The sequence below is a fragment of the Bombyx mori genome, chromosome 13 (assembly GCF_030269925.1).
Source record: "Bombyx mori chromosome 13, ASM3026992v2".
In the NCBI taxonomy this organism is placed as follows: domain Eukaryota; kingdom Metazoa; phylum Arthropoda; class Insecta; order Lepidoptera; family Bombycidae; genus Bombyx; species Bombyx mori.
This window is the reverse complement of record NC_085119.1, coordinates 13,209,542-13,234,137: the sequence shown is the minus strand read 5'-3', so window position 1 is coordinate 13,234,137 and position 24,596 is coordinate 13,209,542. Positions and strand designations below refer to the sequence as shown.

At 34.6% G+C, this 24,596-nt stretch overlaps 4 protein-coding genes across 8 annotated transcripts in view; 3 read left to right on the top strand and 1 right to left on the bottom strand.

Annotated features, from left to right (window-relative positions):
* Positions 1-4,464, top strand: part of LOC101741252 (transcriptional enhancer factor TEF-1) — a 97,290-nt gene extending 92,826 nt beyond the window's left edge. For all 3 annotated transcript variants that reach the window (XM_038015152.2, XM_038015149.2, XM_062671906.1), the window contains exon 11: positions 267-4,464. In XM_038015152.2, the coding sequence (XP_037871080.1) occupies positions 267-380 (114 nt within the window). In that variant the 3' untranslated portion in view covers positions 381-4,464. The remainder of the gene's footprint in view (positions 1-266) is intronic.
* A 522-nt stretch (positions 4,465-4,986) lies between these two features.
* On the top strand, positions 4,987-15,107 carry LOC101741392 (lysosomal acid glucosylceramidase). Its single transcript, XM_062671905.1, has 12 exons — positions 4,987-5,911; positions 6,176-7,496; positions 8,053-8,146; positions 8,480-8,627; positions 9,102-9,258; positions 9,682-9,842; positions 10,447-10,570; positions 11,035-11,148; positions 11,915-12,059; positions 12,276-12,355; positions 13,499-13,779; positions 14,886-15,107. Exons 2-12 carry the CDS (start codon positions 7,476-7,478, stop codon positions 14,992-14,994), a joined length of 1,434 nt encoding a protein of 477 aa, XP_062527889.1. The 5' UTR covers positions 4,987-5,911; positions 6,176-7,475; the 3' UTR covers positions 14,995-15,107.
* A 1,678-nt stretch (positions 15,108-16,785) lies between these two features.
* Positions 16,786-18,094, bottom strand: LOC101740643 (mitochondrial inner membrane protease subunit 1). 2 transcript variants are annotated; one of them, XM_038014928.2, is made up of 3 exons: positions 17,990-18,094; positions 17,711-17,915; positions 16,786-17,593 (listed from the first exon to the last, which is right to left on the bottom strand). In XM_038014928.2, exons 2-3 carry the CDS (start codon positions 17,816-17,818, stop codon positions 17,240-17,242), a joined length of 462 nt encoding a protein of 153 aa, XP_037870856.1. In that variant the 5' UTR covers positions 17,819-17,915; positions 17,990-18,094; the 3' UTR covers positions 16,786-17,239. The 2 variants fall into 2 exon arrangements, with proteins under 2 accessions (XP_037870856.1, XP_004927775.1); XM_004927718.5 differs by having other exon boundaries at positions 17,711-18,076.
* A 1,804-nt stretch (positions 18,095-19,898) lies between these two features.
* Positions 19,899-24,596, top strand: part of LOC101740873 (proton-coupled zinc antiporter SLC30A1) — a 35,016-nt gene continuing 30,318 nt past the window's right edge. The window contains exons 1-2 of one of the 2 annotated variants that reach the window (XM_004927721.5): positions 19,899-20,414; positions 21,648-21,829. In XM_004927721.5, coding sequence (XP_004927778.1) covers positions 21,653-21,829 — 177 coding nt within the window. In that variant the 5' untranslated portion in view covers positions 19,899-20,414; positions 21,648-21,652. The remainder of the gene's footprint in view (positions 20,415-21,647; positions 21,830-24,596) is intronic. The other variant, XM_004927720.5, reaches the window with a different exon arrangement.

Genomic DNA, 24,596 nt, shown 5'->3' with positions numbered 1-24,596 from the left:
ACTAGCCCTAGCAAGAGCAGTGCTTGGCAGAATCTACCACGGATCGGAAACGTGACCCACTGAGAAGATCCGGCGAGAAACTTAGTGGGCCGTATCTGAGGATGGAGCTAGTATGAGTATTAATAGTAAAAACCTTAGAAGTCATGTCTCAAGCTTTGGACGTCTGTGGGTTCCGGTAACCGTCTAAGTAATAAAACTTCGCTCACCTATTTGACAACTCACTGTCGCCTCGATAAAAAAGTGATAAGTTTTTTTTTAATTCGCAGGTAGTTTCAAACCGAGACACGCAAGAGACATTACTGTGCGCCGCGTTCGTATTTGAAGTGTCGAACAGTGAGCACGGGGCGCAGCATCACATCTACAGGCTCGTCAAAGATTGAACCGCCCAGGGGCCCGACGCTCCGCCTTGAGATTCCATTCCCGACAGTGCCGGATCGAACACGAGTGTCAAACGTAAACGAAATCGACTAAAACTTGGTAGTCGATTCGATGTCGTAACTCGTTAACAGCACATTATCAACTAAATCATCGACTAAACAGATCTCGGTGCCAAAACATATGAAATATCGATTTCACATGCGGTAGTCGATTTTAAATATCGATATCTTAGTATTCCGTGTGCTACAATTCGTTCGTTTTATACATCCCTAACTTTCAGTTTACAGTTTTTTTTTTATTTATTTATCGATTCGGATAAAGTGTTATTATTGTACGGTGCCTATTATTTTTATTTGAATCACATCGAAATACAAATACGTTAGAGACATTTGTGTTCGTGATTTAAAAAAAAAAAGAAAGAAATGACGTGGAAATAACATAGAACAATAAGATATAATTACGAAAATTATACGAATTTGGACAATCTAATTGGAAACTAGAGAGACATTAACAATAATTTTTATTAATTAAACGTAAGACTGATCGGACGTAGTAAAACGAATTGTTCAAATGGAAGTTTATTTTTAAAGATATTAAAAGACGTTTTATCGTGTTACAGACTTAACAAAAACGTTCGGTCAGTGAGTGAATGATATTGAATGTTACCAACCACGTCTAAATGTAAGTGAGCACAAAAATCAAAAAGTTAGCGATTAATTGAAAACACAAAAACGTTTGGTTCGTATTTTCATGGTCGTAAAGTTTATAATTGCCAATTTTAATTAATAACGCTAATTAAGTGCTCGCTCTACGATCAACGGCATTACAAAATATGAACAGGAAACGAAAACATATTATAGATTTGAGCCTAAAATAGCAAAATGTGATCTGAGAATAACGCTACAAGTATTTTTGTAATTAAATGTTTATTGTATAGCTCAATTTTTTAATACTGTCTTTAGTCATAGTTCACTGAACTGTTTCATAAAGCCTCAATTATTATATTCTAAATCAATTTATGGTTGAAAACTGTTTTACTTTCGTATACTGGCCACTAGAAGAAATTAAAAAAAATAATAAAAAAAACATTCAGAATAAAACGTCGGCACAGATAAAGCAAACTATCCGAAAATAATATTACATAATCTGAACTTGAACTTATAATTTAATTCAGGCCGTCAATAAAATTTACTAAGTTATTGGGCAATATATACTAAAATATATATGTCACTGGTATTCTATGAAACAGAATCGTGAACTATACGTTGTTTTAATACATTTCTTAGTCTTTCTAAATCATGTTTTTAATTGATTTCGAGTACTTTTATTTTGAAAAAAAAAATCACGAGAGTAACAATAATTAATATACAATTAGGTACATTAAAGATATGAGATGTTCAATATACATATTGTAAAATAAAGTATCTCTTATAAGGAATTAAAAAAAAAGTTATTGAATTGAATACACACAGTGCCTCTATAATTATGTTACATTAACATAAATTACTTGAGCGTGTTTAGTCTTTTCACTGTATTTGTTTAAAGAATTTAATAGAGTATTGCTGCAGTGAAAAGATTAAATTTAGACATTTTTAGTGTAGTCTTTACCCTGAATAAATAGTTGTATTAATGATTATATGACTGTTGAGGATGTGTCTAAAATTTTTTTATTTGTTGTGCCTGTGGCACGTTTTTGTCGCTTCGTTTTTATTCGAAATTTAAATGCACCAATGAGGTTTTGTCACTCGGTCTAGTGCTGTCTTCGTCTGATTCGTTTGATTAAGAGGCGATACGAATAGAAAAAAAAAATCATCTATTTTTGATAAGATGTAACAACTGTCACTGTCATTTGATTGTCAAAATAAGCGACTTAAAGAAAATACATATTGTCGTACTGAGTTATTAAAAACAATAACAATACGCCTCTTACGTTCTTTTATAAGTTTTTTCTCTTCATTTAGTACTTTTGATATTGCCTTTAATTATAGTTATTTTTTTTTATAATTTGCAATTTCGAAATGTAAGTAAGATAGACCTATAGATGTAATTTGCCGATAAATTTATTGAAGTCTTTGCCACACTGAAGCGATTCGATGTTTGTTGTTTTATGTGAATAATCTCAAAATTATATTCTAGCACGTTTTCAGAATCTGCCGAGAAATTGAAGATGTTTATCATATTAATTAATAAATATTAATAATATATTTATTTTTGAATAATAACCTCCTGAATATGTATATATTTATTGACTATTGCGCCTTGATTGATCGTCTCGTTGCTCTTATAGATAACGCGATTGTAACTCTTCATGCCAAAAGACCGTTTGTCTTCGTTGGTGCTTAAATAACCCAGTGAATTGGATATCGCACCAGTCAGTTTCTTTGTTAAAGACACTTTGTGTTCACTGTGCTTAGTGCGAGTTTTTTAACGTTCTCGATAGCGTAAAAGTAACTCAAATTTGTATGGAGTTGGAACAGCGCCCCTAGCGGCAATCGTAGGCAAACGTCCCAACTTCATACAAATTTGATTTAACTTTTACGCTATCGCGAACGTTAAAAAACTAAGCACAGAGATTCGCTTAATCATGTTACTTCTATGTTTCCGGTAGCCTTTTCCTAAGTTCTGGATTGGGTATATCGAATGTAGAACCATAGCTCATATTTAAAATGATAAGAAATAAAAATTATTTCACTTCAGAACGTCACCTATTTCTTTAACTGTTGCTCACTTTATTTGCTTCTAACGCACTCTCCTGTTTTTAACTTTATATATTAATACACGAAAATAAGTATATATTTGAGATATGAGTAGAATCAAAATGAAAATTGGCAGCTAACAACAGACTTTTCAAAAACAAAGGCGGATTCAGAATTCTGTTTTCAAAGTACAAAGTGCACATTTAAACTAAACTTAATGTATTTTTTTTTTTTGAAACGATTTATTTAAATGCGGCAATTTTTAAGTGGCAATTGATTTGATCTCTCTTTTAGTCAAATATTTTTTAGGGTACTCCCGTTATCGCGTGCGCGTTCGCTCATTTTAATTTTAAACCGATGTTTTTAATTAATTCGTGCATTATTAAAATGAATAGGCCTTTAGTTATAACAAGACATGCGGTAAGAAAATATCTTTAGATAATTAAATGATAAGAGATTTTTTTGTATTTATTTAATAGATTTATATTAGATAAATTGTAAAGTAAACGTAGCCTTAAGGATATTTTTTTTTTAAATATGGCGATGGTCGTTCAACATTTTCAGTGACGTTTTCACTGTAGTACTTAAGAGGAACTTAATTTTTCTTTTCGTTGCGGTAAATATATCTTTGTGTAAATGTTTTTACAGTTTCTTTTTTGACAGCAAATTTTAGCTGGAATTTTGTATAACGTTGTTCAGACGCAAGCGTGAAAGATCTGCACCGTTGTGATTATGAATGTTATAATGATGTACTCAAACGAGATTAAAACAATGAGTTTAAGTTGGATTTATGCGGTTCATATTGTTTTGAAGATAATTGCAATATTTAGTTTTGGCAACTCTACGGTTTTTTTTAAATAGCAACACTAGACGTCAAAGCTATTAGTTTAACAGGTTGTTGACCCGAGGCATAACAGCTACAAGCGAGTTCAATACTAGAGATAGATCACTGAATTATTGATATTTTTGAAAGTAGCAAGCTTTGGAAGCTTTTAAACAATTTGTTCAATGAGAGTAGTGCAGATTTGAATCTGTTATACCAGCCGTAGAGTTGTCCGTAAATAATTTAGGTGTTATGTATTTGTAAATATATGAATATGTGTTAGTGCATTTCTCTGAGTTGATTGTTTGTACAAGACTTTCATATCGACAATCTGCCATATCAACACGAGAAATAAATAGTCGTTCGTTTTGAAGGAATCATTTAAATCGAATACACCTTATTGTGTACGAAGTTTTATTGTAAAATAAATTTAATATTGTTTTTATTTTTTCTGTTGAATTTTAAGTGATTTCTATCAACTTCGGACGACCGTGTACAGTATTTTAAATTTAAAACAATACGTTAAAGATTTGTATGAAAAAATTTAATTATATTGTCTTCATAAAATCTAGTTTGTTATTATTTCTCGAGATTGATTGATAATGTTTCGATTAAAACATCGATAGCATTCGTTATTCGATAAACGTTATCGATATGTTTCGTTCAACCCCAACGGGGACTAAAATTTTGATAGCAAAATAGAACTTATTAAACGAATAACTACTTATTAATCTAATATAAAATAACATTTTATATTATTTTTCAATCACTAGATTGATTTACAAGCTTAGAACCTGCTGTTGTGTTGATTTTTCATAGTCCTGGTTTGAAGGGTGCAGCAGTCATTGTACCTTAAAAAGAGAATTTGGACTCATGTCTCAAGGTGGGTGGCAGCATTTACGTTGTTGATGACTATCGGCCTATGTCTATCGATCTCCTGTAGTCACTTGACACCAGGTGGGCTGTGAGCCCGCAAATACGCCACATATATAATGCAGGTACATATAATAAAAAGTGTAGGAAGACAAGTAGTATGAAACTACCTAATATGAGAGTTTTAAAGATCAATTTTTGTGAAGGTTTTTTTTCGTAATAATGACGGTAGTTATATATTTTATTATTTATACCATCTGTATTCTATGCTTGGTACCATTTACTGGTGGTAGCTAGACTTGTGCGTCCGCACAAGTAGTACCATCTTGCCTATGCCTGTCGCGAAGCAGTAATGCATGGTTTGAACGTTGGGGCAGCCGATGTTTTAAGTTGGTTGGCGGGATTAGTATTCTTGATATCTTTGGGTTCCGGTAACTACTTAACACCAGGTGGGCTATTAGCTCGTTAGTCTGTCTAAGCGATAAAATAATCTACGAAGGAAAATTTATTTTTCCTCACACGGGTGAACCAGCCCACTTAGTCGGTTAAATTGAATCAGATTAACGAGAGCATAGACATCATTTTAGACTCAATTTTTGAGTTAAGCTCGCCATTTTTTATATCTTATCGCAATTACTGTAATATTAACTGTGTGTACGATAAAGAATAAAGAAATTATCGTAACGTAACACATCAGTTGGTGTTGAATCTCAAATAAAATAACTTGAACCAAAGATCGGATGTGCTTAAGAAGGCTTTAACCCAGGATTTTCAATCAAGACCTCATTTTTGCCTTCGAACATTTAGAGCAGCTCACGCTTTGGATTTCAGTAGTAATAAGCCGAATTACTTGCCAGGACTTGAACAACTTCGTCGTCCGCTGGATAGACTGGAATCTGTGTCTCGACCCTGAAGGTGGTCCAAACTGGGCCGATAATTTCGTTGACTCTCCCATCTTAGTGTACGGTGACAAAGATCAATTTATCAAGCAGCCAATGTTCTATGCCATGGGACACTTCTCCAAGTTCATATACAGAGGCTCAAGACGGATTCAGGTATCGCGTAGGAGTCTCGCTCCAATAGAGAACGTGGGACTTTTGACGCCCAACGAGGAGAACCTTTTGTTGGTCTTACAAAACAGGTGAGGTTTTAATACAATGGCGGGATTTATGTAGAAACTTAATATGTGTGAGATGATTTATCAATTTGCAAATACAAAATAACTTTCCCGCCCTCAGTGCAGCCTCAAATATTGTTTAGATTATACGGTTGAATTTTAACCGAATTACTTTCTGATGGAACAGATTGCATTCGTTATAATAAGAATTCGATAATACAAAAGCTTCGTCTGAATTCAACAAGTATGTACATATGTACTTAATTAACATCACGGTTGTTTTTTTAGGAGACAAAGAGAAGGCTAAGCAATAAAGAATCATAAAACTAACCATGGAGGATCGCTCGATCAAAATATTGGATATCAACCTGAAAAAAATTGTAGAACGTGAAAACGTTTAACAAATATTAAGAGAAACCTAAAATCCCGCGTACGATGGTGTTATTGAAAAACCTTTTAAAATCATTTCATCATCAAAAATGTTTTTTATTTTAAATACAAGTTATGAAACTTGTATTTAAAATAAAAAACATTGTTTTAAAAAACATTTGTTTCCTGTTAATGTATGGGTCATTGACCCAGATGATAGAGTTAATACCAAAATCGAACTGATATTGTGAAACCTAGAGAAAAAAAATATGACGTTAATTTTCTCTTTAATATTCTTCGCTATATCGGCTTTTTCTCTGTCTGTTAAAGAATGTGACCGTCTGAGATACCTAATTAATTATTCTCGAGCGTTTGATAGCGAATAAATAATATTTATAAAAAAAAATGTAGTAAAATTATTAAATAATTATTTTCTTAGGTATAATAAATAATTTTCTAAAAGTCTATTTAAAACGAAACGTAATAAATAATATTAAGAAAATGTTAATTAGCCATATAAAATCAGAATAAGAGAGTCATACCTGACTTAGTTTTCAGTGGTCACAAACACGACGCTATACCTATTTGTAATAAAAAGTACCTTACACTATTATTTCTCTATTGAAATTCGTACAATTATTAGAATACGCAATATTTAGTAGAAATTCAAGTTCAAATTTTATACAAACATGAAAACAAAATACATTAACATATTCATTGGAGTGTGGTGTTCTCTTTTAATTTTCGGATATTCTAGTAAGTATTAATTATTTATTACAATTAGATACTTATATTAAAAAAAAGAATTTTTAGCACAGGTTTCGCTTATTAAAATATAGGTACGTTTTACAAATGTCCTTCTTCAAACGAGGCTTGTAGAGAGTATTAAGTGGTAGGCAGCGGCTTGGCTCTGCCTCTGACATTGCTGAAGTCCATGGGCGACTGTAACCACTCACCATCAGGTGGGCCGTATGCTCGTCTGCCTACAAGGGAAATAAAAAAAAAATCGTATATCATAGAACGGCTTATAGCGTTATTATCTTTGAATGTTCATTATTCAATAAGGACAATGATACAAATTGCATCAATTTAATACTTTGCAGCTGATATCTCTTGTCGAGGTCGGGATGTCGGAATCCCGGGTCGTTCGATCGTTTGCGTTTGCGATGCTAATTATTGCGATACAATAAATAGAGATGAACCAAATCCGGAAACATACATGGCATACACTAGTACCAATGTAAGTTGAACGAATTGCTTTATGACATCGTGGCCGCCGGTAACTACATTCCCGATCCTGCGGACAGAATGGAAAGCAGTCGACGTCGCCCCAAACACGTCATTTCGAATCCTCCCGATCCACTAACGGTGCTTTTAGGTACCTCAAGCACCGGTCATCGTTCTCGTCGAACCCGTCGCTTGCGACGAAGGGCGAGCCCTTCGAGTTCGACGAGTAAATTAACCCTCAGACACAGCCCACTAAGTTTCTCGCCGGATCTTCTCAGTGGGTCGCATTTCCGATCCGGTGGTAGATTCTGCGAAGCACGGCTCTTACTAGGGTTCGTGTTAGCAACGTCATCAGGTTTGAGCCCCGTGAGCTCACCTACTAGTTAAGGCGACGCTGATATAGCCTCTCAAAGCTATCAGCTTAGGAAGGAAAAAAAAAAGAAAAAGGTAGCAGTAGTTTGTCGGCAGTGCCTGTTTTCTGCGACCATTTTATTTCCTTACGGGATACCTGATACCATTATGTTTTTTAAAATATAACTTGTAATTAAAGTACATAGGTAATCTTTCAGGACGGACTTCGTTTCTCTAAAAGTCAGGGTCAAGTTACGCACGATGAACAATTTGATGCTTCGGTCGCTGAAAAACACGAGAGTTTGCCTAAAGGTATACAAAGAACTATAGTATATTAACAAGAAGTCATCAACTTGTTCTAATTCCATCATTTTCTTTGTCATCAGCATATAGTTCCGAACATTATCCTAATTGTATTATAAAATAGCGGATTTTTTAGCATTAATTGCATCAATAGTAGACAATATGAACAGACGGTGTGACGAGCTAGCTACGTCGTATATTCAGGCTTCTCATATGTATTTATATCTATTCAATATTCAACTTTACCTTTCGTCAAACAAATTTTTCGTGCATACGGAGGTAAGTAAGTATGTAGTATTTGTCAAATAGTACGATAAAGATCAATTAACTAAATATTTACAGAATTCGATTTCTTCACGACTGGTGTTGTTTTAAGAGTGGACAGCACCATCAAGTTTCAAACAATAGAAGGATTCGGTGGAGCGGTAACCGATGCTGCGTCTTTGAACTGGAGGAAGCTTCCACCGGCCGCACAGGATAAGCTAATCGAGTCAGTTTCTTGATATAATGTAGACATAATCTATCCTAATATTATAAAGCTGAAGAGTTTATTTGTTTGAACGCGCTAATCTCAGGAACTACGAATCCGATTTGAAAGATTCTTTCAGTGTTAGATAGCTCATTTACTGAAGAAGGCTACAGGCTATATAACATCACGCTAAGACCAATAGGACAAATAGGACCAAGCGGAGAACCAATAAAGAATGTTTCAAAATCGGGGTATTTTTCCCTTTTGAGAGCTTACGCTATATGTAGATATACGCCAAAGTAACTATTCCACGCGGACGAAGTCGCGGGCAAAAACTAGTAGATAGTAAAGTTTTTCATAAGTGAACTAATTTAGGAATATGTAATATATACAAACAAGGGGTCTCTGAATTTAAAAAATCTGATTTCTAAGACTTCTAAGAACAGTGTAACAACTAAAATTGCTTATACTTTAACGTTAATTTGCTTTCGTCAGAACCTACTTCGGTCCAAATGGCTTGGAATATAATATGATGCGAGTACCAATCGGCGGATCTGACTTTTCAACCCACCCTTACACTTACAATGAACAACCCTGGAACGATACTGAACTCTCGAATTTCTCCCTAACGAATGAGGATATTTCTTTCAAGGTAAATAAACTTTTTACCTAGCGTTTTAATGCATTTTTTATTCGTAAAAACAGAAGATTTTGAGGTGAACGAAACAAAGTAACCATAGAGGCCTAAAAGTCCTACAACACACACAAAAATTCATTTCTGTTATTATTATTATTATTTATTGCTTAGATGGATGGATGAGCTCGCAGCCCATCTGGTGTTAAATGGTTACTGGAACCCATAGACATCTACAACGTAAATGCGCCACCTACCTTGAGGTATAAGTTCTAAGGTCTCAGTATAACTACAACGGCTGCCCCACCCTTCAAACCGAAACGCATTACTGGTTCACGGCAGAAATAGGCAGGGTGGTGGTACCTAACCGTACGGACTCACAAGAGGTCATACCACCAGTAAAAAATCGTCTATGATTGAATATATTGACTGGTTTCACAGATACCAATGATTCAGAATTGTATAAAGGCAGCGACTAGTGAGATACACATAACCGCTACAACGTGGTCGCCTCCGGTTTGGATGAAAACAAACGAAAAAATATCTGGCTATGGACAGCTCAAAACCGAATATTACCAGATTTACGCAGATTATCATTTGCGGTAACCGTACTTAAAAAAAAATAAGCAATACTAATAGCATAGACAAAAAATTGTTATCATATTTTTGTACTGCATATCCTAGTCGAACAAAGGAATCCTGGTTGTTCGAACTCCTTTTCCGATACAGAAATAAATATAAATGAATGGTTTTAGACGGTTGTAGTAGCTTTAACCGCCTTGGGACGCTATGGATAATGTTGATATTGCCATATATAACTAAGTTAATAGTAGTAATAAGAGTTCTAGAAACATCTTTGTTCTATCTCAGCTCCCAATTCTACTTATATTAAAATACATAAATAAAGTATACAATTAAAGTGTATAGAAATGGCGACCTAAAAAAAAAGTAAAAATAATCACTTTTTGTGTACATCCTAGCGCTTCGCAATAAGAATTACCTGAATATTTTCATCAAATATGTTCAACCTTTTTTCGATAAGGCTGAAAATATATTCATTTTTGGCTGCCTGTGCTGGACACTGGACCTTAGTGCAAATCCACCATGAGTGTAGATATATAATTCCATCGTCATGGATAAATTTAAACTAGATAAGTTTTTTGTACCTACCTCATCATGTATAAAAACACATTTCGTTAATTGAAGATTCTTGGAAGAATATAAGAAACACGACATCCATATATGGGCCATCACTACAACTAATGAACCAGTCAATGGTATCATACCGGTGGTTACGTTCAATTCTATGGGATGGATTCCTTCGCAATTAGTAAGTTACAGACTTATAATCATATAAAACATCGATACTTCTACTGTGCTTGTCTCGTTTGAGTATTTAGTACGTCAAAATATCAATATTACGAAAGATACGCTATGCTAATGTTTTTTTTATATTAAATTAAAAAATATACCTACGTAAGTTGACTGACCTCAGTGAAGATTGATATTGATGCCAACATAGAGCAGTGAGCGATCTGTAAGCTCTACGTAAATGTTTGAAATTAATTGTCTGGTTTTATTTTTAAAATGTAGCTAATAATCAACTTATTGATTTATTTTCTAAATTTCATAAAAATAATAACGTAATAAAATAACGTAAATAAAATAACATCTAGAAATTTCCACAGGTTTATGTAATTTATGTTTTTAATTATTCAAATGCGTTTGTATAATTTTCCGAATATAAATCAATTATAATATTGTGTTCAATATCGGTTTTTTTTTCTGGTACAGGGTCGTTGGATAGAAAACAACCTCGGCCCTACAATAAGGAAGTCTGTTTTCAATAGAACATTAATTCTTGGTGTTGACGACCAGAGGCTGATGCTGTCTGCTTACATGCTAGGAGTAAATTTAATTTATTTATTATATAAATTGACGGTAAGACGTCTTGAGGGCCCGCACGAATAGGTATACCTACCTGCCTATTTCTTAAAGGCACCAAATTAGGAGCCTTTTCTAACGAGGCAACAACCGAAGTTTTTAGTACCTTGGTGGGTCTTAGTCTAGCCTTAGTCAATACAGTGGTACCTACCTGCAATACACAGATAGGTACCTACCTGCAATACACAGATAGGCACCTATCTGCCTATTTCTTAAAAGCACCAAATTAGGAACCTTCTCTAACTAGCCAGCAACCGAATTTTTTAGTACATTGGTGGGTCTTAGTCTAGCCTTAGTCAATGCAGTGTCAATACCTAATACCTTGAGGCCTCATTCGCACGGGCGCTTTAAAAACGTTGCGTTAAAACTCGGCGTTGCACTTTTATAACGTTCTCGAAGTAAGTGTTCATAGGAACGTCACTCTTATAACGTTTTTCACTTCAGTAAAAAATAGACTTTCTTAACGCGCGCTGAAAAAGTTCCCGTGCGAATGAGGCCTGAGAAATGAAGTCGAGGTCTCACTTGTTTAATAACTCTTACCTTCAATTTGGAACGTTTTGATCTGGAAATGTTTCGCGACGAAAAAGGTGCGATGTGGTTCTAACCCTTGCAGTCCTACCTTACGCTCCACCGCTACTAAACAGTATGCATTTTCAACTCAATCAGATAAACGAAAATAAACCAACAAACAATTAAAGCATACAATTTCAAAATACCCGATTATTTACAGATGGAGAAAGCCGCACCAAACTCCATCAATTATTTAGATGGTATAGCAGTACATTATTATGAAGATTTCGTTTCACCTGAAATTCTTACAAATCTACACAAACGTTATCCAACGAAAATTATAGTTGCCACAGAAGCATGTGAAGGTACTTATGGTTTTAATCGCGCTTATATCTATTTATATATTTAAAAAAGTCAGAAACCGATTTACTCGGAATATTGGACCCTTCCCATCCCCCATAATACTCTTCCAGCAGTAACACACATATTTATTATAGAAAGCTTTTGCATCACAGCATAATAGCATTATTAAAAATTTTATCTCGCTACGCACAGAGATAAACACCGTCAATCGTTTTCAGGTGCGTATCCTTGGGAAACCTCTAAAGTTAAGATCGGATCTTGGGACAGAGCACAGAACTATGTCAAAGACATTATAGAGGTAATTCATAAATTGTTGTAACCGTTCTCTTCGTATCACTAAAGTCATATTATTTAACTTTTATGTAAAAAATTCATTTCATCAACTCTACAGTGAAAAATAATTCTAAAAACTTATGATATTCGGATTTTTTTATTATCGGTCGACATATCTAGCACAGGCGACGGGGCAACGCAAAACCGCTGTCACCCGAAGCACGTCTTTTCGGAGCCTCCGGTGCTTTTAGGCTCCTCAAGCACCGGTCTTCGTCCTTGTCTAACTCGTCGATTACGACGAAGAGTTCGATGAGCGATCTAACATACACAGCCCATCGAGTTTCTCGTCAAATCTTCTCTGTGGGTCGCGATTCCGATCCGGTGGTAGATTCTGCGAAGCACTGCCCTTGCTAAGGCTGCTGGCAAATTCTCTCAGGTTAAGCCCATGAGCTCATCTACTCCTCCACGCGAAGCTAGCCCCTTAAGCTACCAGTGAGTTGGTAGGAGAAAAAAAGGTCGACAAATGACACCCGATCACCGGTCCCCAAAGTAAGATTACTTTTCTAGCACCAGACACTGCTGACACGTTTACATAAACACAATATGTACTCGTATTTTAATTCCTTATATGGTCAGACGCGCTCACGGCCCACCTGGTGTTAAGCGGTTACTAGAACCCATAAACCCCTACGACGTAAGTGCCGCCACCCACCTCGAGACATGAGCTCTGAGGTCTGTTTTTACAGTACAACGGCTGCTCCGCCCTTTAAACCGAAAGGCACGCTTCACGGCAGAAATAAGCAGGGCGGTGATACCTACCCGTGCGGACTCACAAGATGTCCTAGCCCTTATATTGCTAATTGGAACCTTTACCTTGTGTCTATAGTTGGGTACCGACAGTCTTTATATGATTTCTATGGATCCTGATGACCAAGAATTGGGATAGACGTACATGCACCCAATTCTGCAATCACAAAATGGTTTTACCATTGATACCTTTCTGTTTAAGTCTTGAAGTACAAATGAAATGGGTTTTTTTACTCTCACACCATCGCTGTTTGCTGTGAATACTTTCTCTTTAGTGTCGTTTCAAAGTTCATTCAACGAACAGAATACCTTAGTAATTTAAGAAAATACCAGAAGGAAATGATATAAAATAAATATACAGGATTTAAACAACTACGTAGTGGGTTGGATCGATTGGAACCTCTGTTTGGATCCCAACGGTGGCCCAAACTGGGCTAGCAACTTCGTAGACTCCCCAATAATTGTATATGAAGATAAAGGAGAATTCGTGAAGCAACCAATGTATTATGCATTGGGGCATTTTTCTAAATTTATTCCAAGAGGCTCAGCGCGTCTCCAAGTAACAACGCTTAGTACAGAAGGCATAGAGAACGTTGCAGTTATAACGCCGAAGGGGAATGTTGTGGTTGTTATGCAAAACAGGTTTGTGCAAAAAAATTATCTTTAAAGTTTATAATCTTTCAAATAAATTTAAAAAATACTTAGGAATCAAATCTTCAGTATTCAAATAAAACTAAAGACGTGTCGTTTTTTTTTTTATTGCTCTTGTAGGCAGACGGGCATACGGCCCACCTGATGGTGAGTGGTTACCGTCGCCCATGGACTTCAGCAATGCCAGGGGCAGAGCCAAGCCGCTGCCTACCGTTTAATACTCTCCACAAGCCTCGTTTGAAGAAGGACATGTCATAGAGCTCGGGAAACACCGAGAGAAGTTGTGAGAAACTGACCAGTATCAAACCAATGTCAATACCGTCGTGTACCTTACAGCATATTATGGTCTAAGTTCCAAAAGTCTTGTATCGTAGGTGCTTTAGCCTCGGTACTCTTTTTTTTCACGAGAGGAAGAAACTGGCAACCAAGTGTATCTCTGTGACCAATTGAATTGACTAAAAAGATCTGTAGCATTTTACTTGACACTTTAAATTAAAAATGGACTTATGATGATTTCGTACATTTTTTTCAATAGTCCAAAGCTCTGAGACCCTTATCGAAGGTACGCCTGAACACAGTTCATAATTGTAACAGAGATATTTTATAAATCACGCTTAAGATTTTTTTATTGACTGTGGCAGACCAGCGGACAACCCACCTGATGATGAGTGGTTATCATCGTTCATGGAGTCAGTAATTCCAGGGGCAGAGGCAAGCCGCTGTCTACTGTTACCTATTACACATTATTCTTAGTTTTATTTGAGAAGCATTTTACATGTATATGTGACCAAGCTCGGGAATTATCTGATGTTACGTGGCTACAAGAATCCAGGAAAATCACAACTGTAATGTCACCCACCTTGAGACATGAGGTCAAGTCTCAATTGGTGGTATGGTAGTGTAGTATAACGGAACCCATTTCTGATTCAGAGATATGGGGCGGTGGTACCGACCAGTACAGGCTTACAAGATGCCCTACCACCGATTTTAATAGCAAGAGTTTAGCAAGAGTTAGTGTTTACACAACCAAAACGTCTAAACATTAACATTATGTCCAGTGTGAACTCAGCTAATGTTAAATAAATTTTAATACACAGGAAGCCACATACAGTACCTGTGAAGATATATGTGAGCAGTAGAAAAGCTATAAACATTAATATGGAACCTGAATCAATAAAAACTGTAGAAATTAATTCTGTCTCATGAAACATGCACAGAAATTAAATCACTTTTTTTGTGATGAACTTTAGAGCTTCAGAATTATTTTATAACAATTACATATTTACCTAGTTTATTAAAAAATGTTTTGCTCAAATTGATTATTGACTTTCATTACCCCAGTGACTGGATTAGGTACTTGTCTTGGATGTCATGGTATCATATCAGCTCACATTCACAATATGTCCTACCAGTACTCAAGATAGGAATTGATAACAAGGCAATAAAGCTTGGTAGATATAGTAATCGGCAAACTTCTTGAGCAAATGACCTTGACTGCGCAGAACCGAATTTTAGATCACTTTGGTGGTGAGGGTGAGGCGCGACGGCAGGGGAAATCGTATCGAGCGCGTTATTGGTAGATCAGTCGAACCTTGCGTCCCGCACCGCGCCCTCATTCCGCTTGCTCCCAAAAGTACGCTTGCGTACAGTGGAAAGTCTATCGTTATTAATCGTTAAGTTATTTGTTATAATTGCTTGTGGACTTTGTTGCCATTGCTATTTGTTGAGTGTTTGTTGATTTTTTATAAAACATACACTATGCCGTGACAAACTGGTGTAGTACTTAAAAGAAAGGGTAGAAAATTGGTGTACGACGTATATTGCTTCATGATAAAACAGAGGAAGAATGATATGGAAAAATTAAAGCAGACTTCGGAAGCAACAAAAACATCAGTGACAGTACTGTTAGGTGCATTATTAACGAAGCTAAAGGCTCTGGCTTGCTCGCCGTGTTTCGGACTCCGGGTAAGAAAAGATCAGGGAAGAAGAAAGTTACCGGAATGGATAGTTTCGTTCAATCTGTAATAAAAAGATGTAATCATAATAACTACATAACAAGCAGCGAAACTCCGTACCGTAGAAAGGCTTCGAAAAATTAAAAGAAGATATAAATTTTAATGGCTCGGAATGAAGCTTACGACGAATTATGAAAGAGCTAGGCTTCAGATGGAAAAAAAGAACAGAAAATAATCGGAAGCTGGTAAATGAAAAAAGTAACATTCGATTATTACGAATCGAATATCTTCAAAAAATAATTAATTATAGACAAAAAAGAAGACCGAATCGACCGAGTTGTAAACTACGCCGATGAGCCCTATGTCGACTCATCACGATGATAGCGACTCGGATGATGAAAACAGTGATGATGATGACGGTCAAGATTATGATAACGAAAAAAAAATTACAAATACCAGCTTCGCTTCAACTGAACCAAGACCTGGCAACAGCTCTAGTTTTGACTTAATAGAAGGAATATCTATTTTACCCCAAGATTAAATTATTACAATTATTAACCTATATGTTTTGTTGATGTTCTAATAAATATATAAATAAATACATATGTTGATTTTAATAATTTAATAGCATTATGACGCAGAGTAAGTAATGTTTTTGCACGTGAGTGTACCATGCGCAAACTTACCCCCACTACGTCAACAAATGCTCAAGAAGTTTGCCGGTTATTATAAACAGTATTACAACTACAGATATAATTTAGGATGAAAATGATGATCTTTAGAACATAAATTTGCCTCACCAGCTTAGCCTACCCAATTATGCAGAGAGAGAGAGGAAAGTAATTAGTGTGAAATATAATTATGAACTGTTTTTAATCAAACAGACCATGCTAGACTTTTTAGAGTTGAATATTTGATCACTAATTCTATGCAACGCTTTGTTACTGTCACCAATTACTTGGTCAATCTAAATCTACAATCACATCTTAATCTGTATTGGTTATAAATTTGCAATATGTATTATGAGAAGAGATTAAGCATATTTTATTTACAAATGTTTAATCACTAAACAATCACCACGGATTTCAAGTCACAATTTTATCCATTAGACATAAAAAAATACTCTGTAGCAGTATTCGCTAATACACCATCAGTTAGCCACAATCAGTTTCATAATTTATTAATAAATTTAATTACTCTTCTTCTAATTCAGTTGTTATCCAGTAGGCGTTTACAAGGCCAATTTGATGGGATTCTAATCTTTTACCATAGTCATTAAGCAACAATAGTGAATAAATATAATAATATGAAAAAATAAATGATACATTTATTTATAGACAATCAGTATTAAATGAAATATAAATCAATGTCCATTGAAATTATTTATCCTCTTACTTGAAAGCTATAGCTCCGTTGTATTAATCATGCCTTATTCTATGAATTTATACATGACAAAATATGATCACATCACAGAAAAAATATTTAAACATGTTCTACTAAGCCGCCAGTGAAGTAATTTTGTCTAATGGCCACACTCGACACACTACTCGGCTTCTGATCAAACCTGCTGGTACAGGCCCATATATTCTTGAATCAGCAGAATTACTAGAATTATCACCTTCTAACCAAACATGCCCTCTTGGTACTACCTGACTGCGCTTTGGAAAATTACCTCTAACTTTATCACCTGGTAGTCCTTTTATTCTCTTACATATATTTTGTCTAGGATTTGATGGACTCTTAGCTATGATAATATCACCACGCCTCAGTTTCTGGAGTCTTGGTGATATGTGTTCTGTCAACAGAATGTTATTTGATTCTAGTGTTGGTTCCATTGATGGTCCAGAACACTGAAATGAGAGTAAATAAATAACTATACTCAATCTGCAAAATATAAGCTTTTTTAATGTCAAATTCCTTAGTAGGATCGAGCATACAGGGAGCGATCTGTAAATTTATTAACTTACCATGACAAAATCACCAATATATTCGAACGTACAATGTGTTATACAAGCATACTGTAAGGCGTAACCTATGAAACCACAAGTTTTGCCAAAAAAGTTCATGAATGTCATTTTTTCGAGAATTATTTTAGATTACATAAAGTCCTAAGTTTCTAAGAGTAAAATTCTTTCGTATCCATAACATAAAAACTGGTACACTTTTTCCGTCCTAAAACAATCCAATAGTTTGAACTCAACACTATTCATCACAATTATTAACTGATGGATTGAAACTTTAATTACCTAGTAATTATGATTTTTTATTGGTATTTTGGCAAACTGATACTTTCGGCAATTTCTGGCTGTGTCGTTGTGTTTTTGACGTTGATGCGTTTGACTTTTTGAAGATTTTTTTTTGGGATTTTATGACCTGGTAACTGAGACTTTTAAGTCATGTCTTATTTTAATTTATTTACTTATTTTTCTGAAAAATAATAATCTGGAGTGAAATGAAATGAAGATAAGATGATATAGAATGAAATATAATAAAATATAATCTCAGTAAAATGGTGATCATTTAATGAGATTTTTTCAGTGGCCTTTTTGGAAGATCCCGAGAAGCTACGTCCAGCGATTTTATTTCATTTTCCCACATTTGTGCACTTTCACAGATATTAAACAGTCAATATACCACCATTATTACACATTTAAACCCGAAGAAAAACTAAATAGACAAAATAAAACAAATCACACAACTTCACTCCTCGCGTTCCCGCCAAAAAGTCCTTTTTGAAGAATGGAATTCTTTATACACAGATTAATGTTTTAGAAGCTGGTTAGTGTAGACTCCGTTTAATACTTATCCAATATTATTTGCTCATAGTTTACGGTGATAAGGCGTATTGTGAGCTCGTACGCGTATATTTTTTTTTTAAATATAAAACATTTACTAACAATCACGCCACGTTAACTGGTCCCGTGATAAGTTCGTCAAGAACTTGTGTTACAGGTACCAGATAACGGAAATAAATGTAAGATTTTTATTATACATATACATATATTTAATAAACATCCATAACCCTGGAAAAGACATTTATATTTATCATACAAATATCTTCCCTTGGCGGGATTCGAACCCGCGACCCCCTTGTGTAGTGACCATGTCACTTACCACTACACCAGACGGTCGTTGTGTATGTATATTGTGTATGTATATACATATACTTTGCAGCAGAATACACAATAAATTATTGCTTCGTCATAGAAACAAGCATTTTCCATTGCTACTGAGATTTTAATCACATGGTTCACCACATTGACGGTTTGATAGTTTTAGTAAGATCTGATAACAACCAATTGACACCAGATGGGCTGTGAGATTGCACACTCATGTGTAATCTTCTCTATCGCGTAAAAGTTAACTTAATTTTTTTTCCTGCCTAAGCTGATGCCTTGAGAGGCTATGTCAGCGTAACCTAACAAGTAGGTGAGCTCACGGTGCTCAAACCTGACGACGTGCAACCCTAGCAAGAGCAGTGCTTCGCAGTATCTATCACCAAATCGGAAACGCGACCTACTGAAAAGATCCGGTGAGAAACTCAGTGGATAGTTCGATAAGAACGGTGACCGATGCTTGAGACACTTAACCGTCAGACATAGCCCACTGAGTTTCTCGCCGGATCTTTTCAGTGGGTCGCGTTTCCGATCCGGTAGTAGATTCTGCGAAGCACGGCTCTTGCTAGGGTTCGTGTTAGCAACGTCATCAGGTTTGAGCCCCGTGAGCTCACCTACTAGTTAAGGTGACGCTGATGTAGCATCTCAAGGCTATCAGCTTAGGTAGGAAACAAAAAAACAAAAAAACAAAAAAATACGTGCTTAGGGTGGCGGTGACCATTACCGTTCGGTCCGCAGGATCAAGTCTGTACCCTCTTATTGTGGCCGCCTCGAATCATATCCTCGACGCACGCGACAGGACAACGCAAAGCCGCTCTAAACATGCCTCATCGGTTCCTCTCTGGCCAATTTCAGTACTTTTACCCCATAAGAAACAACCCACTGAGACTTCGAGCGATTTGAATATGGTGGTAAACTCGGCGAAATTCAGCAAATAAAACATAACTGATGATTGAAGTAATAGATGTAATAGATTCCTACCATGCTTCTTAGCTTTTAGTAGTCTGTGGTGCCTATCTATTTTTAAAAAGAGCATACTCTTTGCAATGTGTTTGGCAGTTCGGCACTTTTGAAGTTTTGAACAGTTTTGGCAGTACAATACGTCAATGAGAATTTAATCACTACGTTCGTGTCTAGATATCACAGTAGAATCGACCAAATTTTAATAAATAATATAAACTTTAAAGTAAAAATATACCTTCATAGAATAAACAAGTGGGTACGAGTATCTATCGTAAATACGAAACACAACACTACTTTGGGTTTTCGAGAATAAAAAAAAAATATTTAACATAAAAATTGTCACATTTGCCTTCCTAAATTACACTTCAGATATTATTTGAACGTGCTAGTTAATTATTTGTTAGATGTTTACCTCGTCAACGCGGCGGTGGACGTATATGCTTGTGCCTGTGTGAAGTTAAATCGATATTGTATTGGAACATTAACCTATTGTCGACAAATGAATTTGCACATTTCGAATTCTTAAATGACGTTTCTACTGATGGGTATTGGTAGTTGTTAACATCTAAACCAAATTGAAGCTTCAGCATTTGTAAGTAATACTCATTTTTATTAATAAAATAATGAACAAATAGGTTGCACACAGCTTATGACTCACAGTTTCCAAGAATTAACTCTATGTCTAACTGATCATATGTTTTTTATAAATTTATAAAATATTAATCTTTGCCATTCATAGAGTTGCCACAAATTTGTCCGTAAATATAAATTTGATAATGAAACTAATTGGTTTAATTTTGGAAAATAAATACAAGTTAACAAATGAAATAGTTTTAATTAAATTCTAGTAACTAGTATCAACTTTGGACAAATGTCATCCATCAGGTAAAAATTAAAATTATACTTGATTACATTGTATTGCTTACAATACATTAAAATGGAAACATCCCTAATATATTTTATTTGAATTAATATAAAAAAAATTGTGATAGCATTTCTATAAATACTAAGTATGTACTTGTTTGGTAGATCTATGAAAAAAGTAAACTTAATGATTTTGAAGCAAATAAACACACATTGATAATGGCCCAGTAACTTACATCTCTGTGACTGTATTATCTGTAATATCTTCTGTAAATATCTTCTCAATAATATATTAAATACAAAAATTCTGTACAATTTTAAACACTGTTTCATGGATTTTATGGTATGCCATAAATACATTATTTGCATACAGATCGATATATAATAGATTCTGACGTGGTTTTTGCAAGTTATCTACATAAAAAAAAACTGAAATAATCTAAATTCATTTTCATTTTGCCATTAAATTTTCCAAATCATTTTAAAACTAACAGTTTACTTAACATTCTAGTGAATACAGATATTCATGAAGACAGCATATAGCTTTTGACTTTATTCATAAAAGTTGAGTCTTCTACCCTTTAAAGTACAATTTTTGTTGGTGGTTGGGTATAAAGTAACTATCTAATATTGCTGCCGTATGTGTTACCACCACCTTCTTACCTACATCTGACACAAAATAGTGATACATTCTTTGTTAAGGATAGAATACTATTGCAATATATTTTAGTTCAACCTCATGTCTCCATTGGTAGCATTCGTACTGTAATGTCTATGGGCTTCAATAACTACTCAAAATTTGGGTCGCAGCATTCACCTGAAAATAAAAAAACATGTTAAAAATCCATTTTCAGAAATATATAGACATGCTAACCCTTTTTTTTAAATCTCAATATCAATACTATAGTCTATATTGGATTTTATATTTACAACATCTAATATGTATGTATTTTGCATGCAGGAACTATGGGGAGGTATTCAGGAAAGAAATGTCGTCTCCTGTGCATGTTATGCCTAACAGGAGGCTTCTTCTTTGTGGAGCTGATTGTGGGTTACATTACCAATTCAATGGCCCTTGTAGCTGATTCATTTCATATGTTGAGTGATGTAGCAGCACTTATCATCGCCTTCTTGTCAGTCAAAGTAAGTAACTTTTTAAATAATTATTTATTATATCCTATACCCAATTATATCAGTAATCATTTTGATAACTCCAGGATAAGAAATTAAGTTCGCTTCGTACTTTCAAGGCAGAAAGTACCATATCTCTTCTTTTTGAAAAACGCCCCTATTTTCTTGACTGACACATACATTTTATTAATAATCGTTATAAGCTTAAATTGCATTTTTACATTCTCAAATAAATTTCCATTGTGGCTTTGCCCCAGGATGCCTTTTTCATCTTTTTCTAACATATTTTTCATTTTATTTCTATCCATTGAGACTTTGATCTCATAATAAAACTTGGACAGCGAAATTACATTCAATGTATTTATTTATCTTGTTCCCGACTCAGATAAATAAATAATCATGATTGTATTGATATCTTCGGGGGAACGACTTTCTTATAGACTGATAGATACATATACGAAGAATTTTCCGCATGTCAAAGAAATCAGTTAAAATAGACAAAATGTAAATATTCAATATGCATATACATGTTTTCTTTATTTGCTTAACTCCATTTTAAATGGTCAATGATACATTCATTGTTAAATTTTCTTATCATATATTAAATATTTGATAGAACTATGCCTAATGAGACATTTGTTTTTGTTTGATAAACAAATCTTCATTACGTTATTTTGAAACAATTAAATAAATAATTACATATGCCTATTTCAATATATAGTATATACATTTGTAAAATGAAAATTTGTTGAATGTGTTCATGCGTCCTTTATCAGAGGAAAGGAATGTTGGATTGGCATGGTACCATCAACTTATAACAAGATATTGTGTATACCAGTGATTCTCAACCAATGTGCAACACTTTTGTGTGCTGCCAAACTTTAGAAATCTAGATATTTTTCATTAAAATATTCATGTTATTAATTATTTTACATTCAAAATTATCGTCAAAAACGATTTTACAGTGTATTTAAAAAAATAAGTAAACAACTCTCAAACCTATATTCTCCTTTGCGTGCTGTAAAATTTTTAAATCTGTAAAATTAGTACGACAGTAAAACTTTGACAATCACTGGTGCTCTATATAATTTAGATATTGTCAACAAAATGTGGCCCAGTTTAATATATTATGTAATTAAAAAAAAACCGTAATTACTTGCAGTAGGAAGTGTCATATGAGCAGTCAGGTGTCAATACTGTGTATGTGTTTATATACATATATATAATATTTTATTATTATTTTTCTCTTACTCTCAAAAAGAAATGCACATACCACAGGACTCTCTACATCAGTTTTTGACTGGTAGAGACCTTAAGTCCGTCACAGTCTTTTTGTTCATAAAGTTAAATAAATAAATACTACTGTTTTGTCTATCTCTACCGCAAAAATATCCTGTGATTTTTTTGTGAGATAGTATAGTTGATACTCAAGAGCTTATAGCATCGCAGAAGAGAAGAGGTCGCAAGATAGAGAATTCTTTATATGCGGTTGGTATGTTCCAGCATGATATCATGGGATTTTCGACCTCACTTCGAATGGTGGCTTGCGGAAATATTCGCTTTCTGTGTGCTTAGTGCGAGCTTTTGAACGTTCTCGATAGCGTAAAAGTTAGCTGTATGGAATGGGATCGTTTACCTACGTTTGCCGTTAGGGGCGCTGTTTCAACTGCATACAAAATTGGGTTAACTCTTACGCTATCGAGAACGTTAAAAAACTCGCAATAAGCACACAGATATTTGGATTTTATCTATGTATGCACTACTAGGTAGACCGCTCGTTGAGTTATCGATGCCAGTCAAAAACCAAACGTTGAATCCATTTTAATTGCTCGCTTATCTATTAATAAATCTGTCAATGTTAATCACATTCCAACACGTGATTGGTGGTCACCGATTCATTATCAATCGATACGTATTTAGATTAGTACTTAATTCTTAGTTGCACAATGCAAAGATAATTTTGTATGGGTGCATTCAGAACTGAATAAAATCAATGAAGATCAGATTTCGTAACGACCTACTTTAGGTGATATTTTAAATAATATGCGTATTGCTGTGTCAATTGTTGGCCAAAAATCACGTATTGATTTTGCAATTTAAAATGAAACTATGAATCACACGTGACCATTTTTGTTTAAGGATATTCATGTTAATTTGATTCGTGCTCTATTTTTTTTGTATAAAATTATTTTACGGTTAACTGTAAAGCCTACTCATTTTCGAAAGTATATGTGTAAACAGAAATATTTATCTATACTTCTATACTAATATTATAAAGAGGAAAGATTTGTTTGTTTGTTTGTATTGAATAGGCTCCGAAACTACTGAACCGATTTGAAAAATCCTTTCACTGTTTGGAAGCTACACTATTCCCGAGTGACATAGGCTTTAATATTCTTTGAAAAAATTAGGGATCCTTACTAAAACTCCAATAATGTAACCCATGGTGTAAAAAAAATACCTAAAATATTCTTTACATCGCGTACCTTGCGAAAACTGCGAGACAAGAACAAATAGACAATAAGCCTATCATGAAATTGTTTAACAAGAATACAGACTCCGGAGTTGCATGCATGCCTCGCGGATACTGTAGTTAAAGTCACTAAACCTATGAGGCAAAGACATAAAGGGGATGGCCCATTTTCGGCCCAAAGCGGACAATAGATTATAGAAAAAATACTTAGTGCATTAATTTTGTCATAAATAAATATGCATTTAATTTCTTGCAAATAAGCGCCACTACAGTTTACAATAAGTAGTTTAAAAAAAGTAACTCTAT

What these genes read in the sequence shown, in the direction of transcription:
- LOC101741392 (XM_062671905.1), top strand. Translation starts at nt 7,476, where the DNA reads ATGGCATACACTAGTACCAAT. An exon ending in ACACGAGAGTTTGCCTAAAG is followed by an intron (nt 8,147 to 8,479) that starts GTATACAAAGAA and finishes AAATATTTACAG; the next exon opens with AATTCGATTTCTTCACGACT. An exon ending in GATGGATTCCTTCGCAATTA is followed by an intron (nt 10,571 to 11,034) that starts GTAAGTTACAGA and finishes TTTCTGGTACAG; the next exon opens with GGTCGTTGGATAGAAAACAA.
- LOC101740643 (XM_038014928.2), bottom strand. Translation starts at nt 17,818, where the DNA reads ATGACATTCATGAACTTTTTTGGCAAAACTTGTGGTTTCATAGGTTAC. An exon ending in ATATTGGTGATTTTGTCATG is followed by an intron (nt 17,594 to 17,710) that starts GTAAGTTAATAA and finishes CTCTCATTTCAG; the next exon opens with TGTTCTGGACCATCAATGGA.